The sequence below is a fragment of the Peromyscus leucopus genome, chromosome X (assembly GCF_004664715.2).
Source record: "Peromyscus leucopus breed LL Stock chromosome X, UCI_PerLeu_2.1, whole genome shotgun sequence".
NCBI classification, from domain to species: domain Eukaryota; kingdom Metazoa; phylum Chordata; class Mammalia; order Rodentia; family Cricetidae; genus Peromyscus; species Peromyscus leucopus.
Window position 1 is genome coordinate 122,035,289 of NC_051083.1, and position 1,727 is coordinate 122,037,015.

At 46.1% G+C, this 1,727-nt stretch overlaps 1 protein-coding gene across 1 annotated transcript; it reads right to left on the reverse strand.

Annotated features, from left to right (window-relative positions):
• Positions 1 to 843: 843 nt before the first annotated feature.
• On the reverse strand, positions 844 to 1,394 carry LOC114681020 (TSC22 domain family protein 1-like). Its single transcript, XM_037198851.1, has one exon. The coding sequence runs from the start codon at positions 1,392 to 1,394 to the stop codon at positions 1,056 to 1,058; it is 339 nt and encodes a 112-aa protein (XP_037054746.1). The 3' UTR covers positions 844 to 1,055.
• Positions 1,395 to 1,727: the final 333 nt, after the last annotated feature.

Genomic DNA, 1,727 nt, shown 5'->3' on the forward strand with positions numbered 1-1,727 from the left:
TATTGAAAGGTGACAGTACAACAGGTAAATACAGTGATAACTGTAGCGAACATGCACAGAAACGTATGCAGAGAACTACTATACAGGTGATATGCAGAAACCCCTACTGGGAAACCCATTGCTCAGTAAATGACCATTTCTCCATGCAGTCAACCAGCTCAACCGAGACGACATCAGTGAACAGGGATTTACTCCACAAGATTCAGCAGCTAGATTTCAAATTACACCAAGTAACTAACTGCGCCAAATTCTTAACATTTCTTCAGGTGTGGTTTTTGTCATGAAACAGTTTTTCTGTAGGTCTCTCTATAAAGGACAATCCACACCTTTTCAGACAGCCAATGTAACATCTAAATTTCAATCTGTACAACCTAAACAGTAGTTACGGTCCTCTATTGTACAAATTCGTTACACTACATACACAAATATACAATAAGCAAAACAACCTTCATAATGATAGCCTAGGTCCCTGTCACCGTTTCGTCTCTATAGTTTGTCTGCAATGTTTCAGAAAAGAGGGACAGTACTAGTGTGTTTTATAAACTTTGGTGACAGTTGTCGGTTTGTAAAACGACTAAACCCCTCTCCCCCATTGCTGTCTCATTTCTGGCCTCTCTTTAAGTTCCTTGAAGGGAAGGAGAGGAGAACACAAAATCCAGAGCAGCCCACCTTCCGAGCCTCATGCAGGCAAGCCCCAGAGCTCTTGGAAGCAGGGTGGGTGGCTGGGAAGGGTTGAAAAGGCACACAGCTCCTCAGCATCAATTAAACCATACCTCAGACATCTGCCAAGTCGCACAGGGCACATCCATGCTCATTCTCTGACTAACCTTTAATTCACTCAACTAACCTTTAATTCACTCAACTAGTACATTTCTTCAAGCCAAAAGCATATGAGTGCTGAATACTGGGAAAAGCGAGAATGGCATGTGAGTCTCACGTCTCTTTCGTAGACGGCGGTGAAATGGGTGACGGTGGAGGCAGTTTCTCGCTAACACATCTCTTCTTCGGTCTGTTCAGTTCAGACAGCAGCAGCCAGTTCCGGGGGGCATAGCACGCTACGCGGTGGATCCCAAGCCCTGGGATGCTGGCTGTGCAGGGGGCACACACAGGGGGCTGTGTGTGGTCCCCTGTGGCTGCGTGGTGGCCGGAGGGGAGCCAGTCTGCAGCTGGGCCTGAACCTGGGCGAGCTGCTCCGGACTGGCCAGTGTCTTCAACAGATTGTTCTCCTGCTCCAGCTGGGAGTTTTTCTCTATGAGTTCTTTGATCTGCTCCTTCAGAACCTCCACTTCCTCTCTAACTGCATACATCAAATGGCTTTTCACCAGATCCATAGCTTGCTCGATTTTGTTGTCGATAGCTACCACACTTGCACCAGAGCCTGAGGACTTTGTCATGAGCTCTCTCCTCACCCACGCAGAAGACTTCGGCAGACTAGAAAGTTCTGCTCACTTAACAGAGACACAGTCTTGTGTGTAGTGAGACTGCGGAGGGCTATGGCAGGGATAAGCCCGACTCCGTGGTTCTCAACCTTGGCTCTGAACTTTTTAAAAGAAGGAAATCTTGATCTTTCTAACAACATAGATGAACTTGGTGGACATAATCAGTGAAATAAGGAAGGCAAATACTGAGTGACCTCACTGATGTCTGAAGTCTAAAAAAAGTTAACTTGTCATAGAAGCAGAATGTAAAGTAGTGTTTATCAGGAGCTACGGTTCAACTATTTGGAT

Coding starts and splice junctions, on each gene's coding strand:
- LOC114681020 (XM_037198851.1), bottom strand. CDS start 1,394: ATGACAAAGTCCTCAGGCTCTGGTGCAAGTGTGGTAGCTATCGACAAC.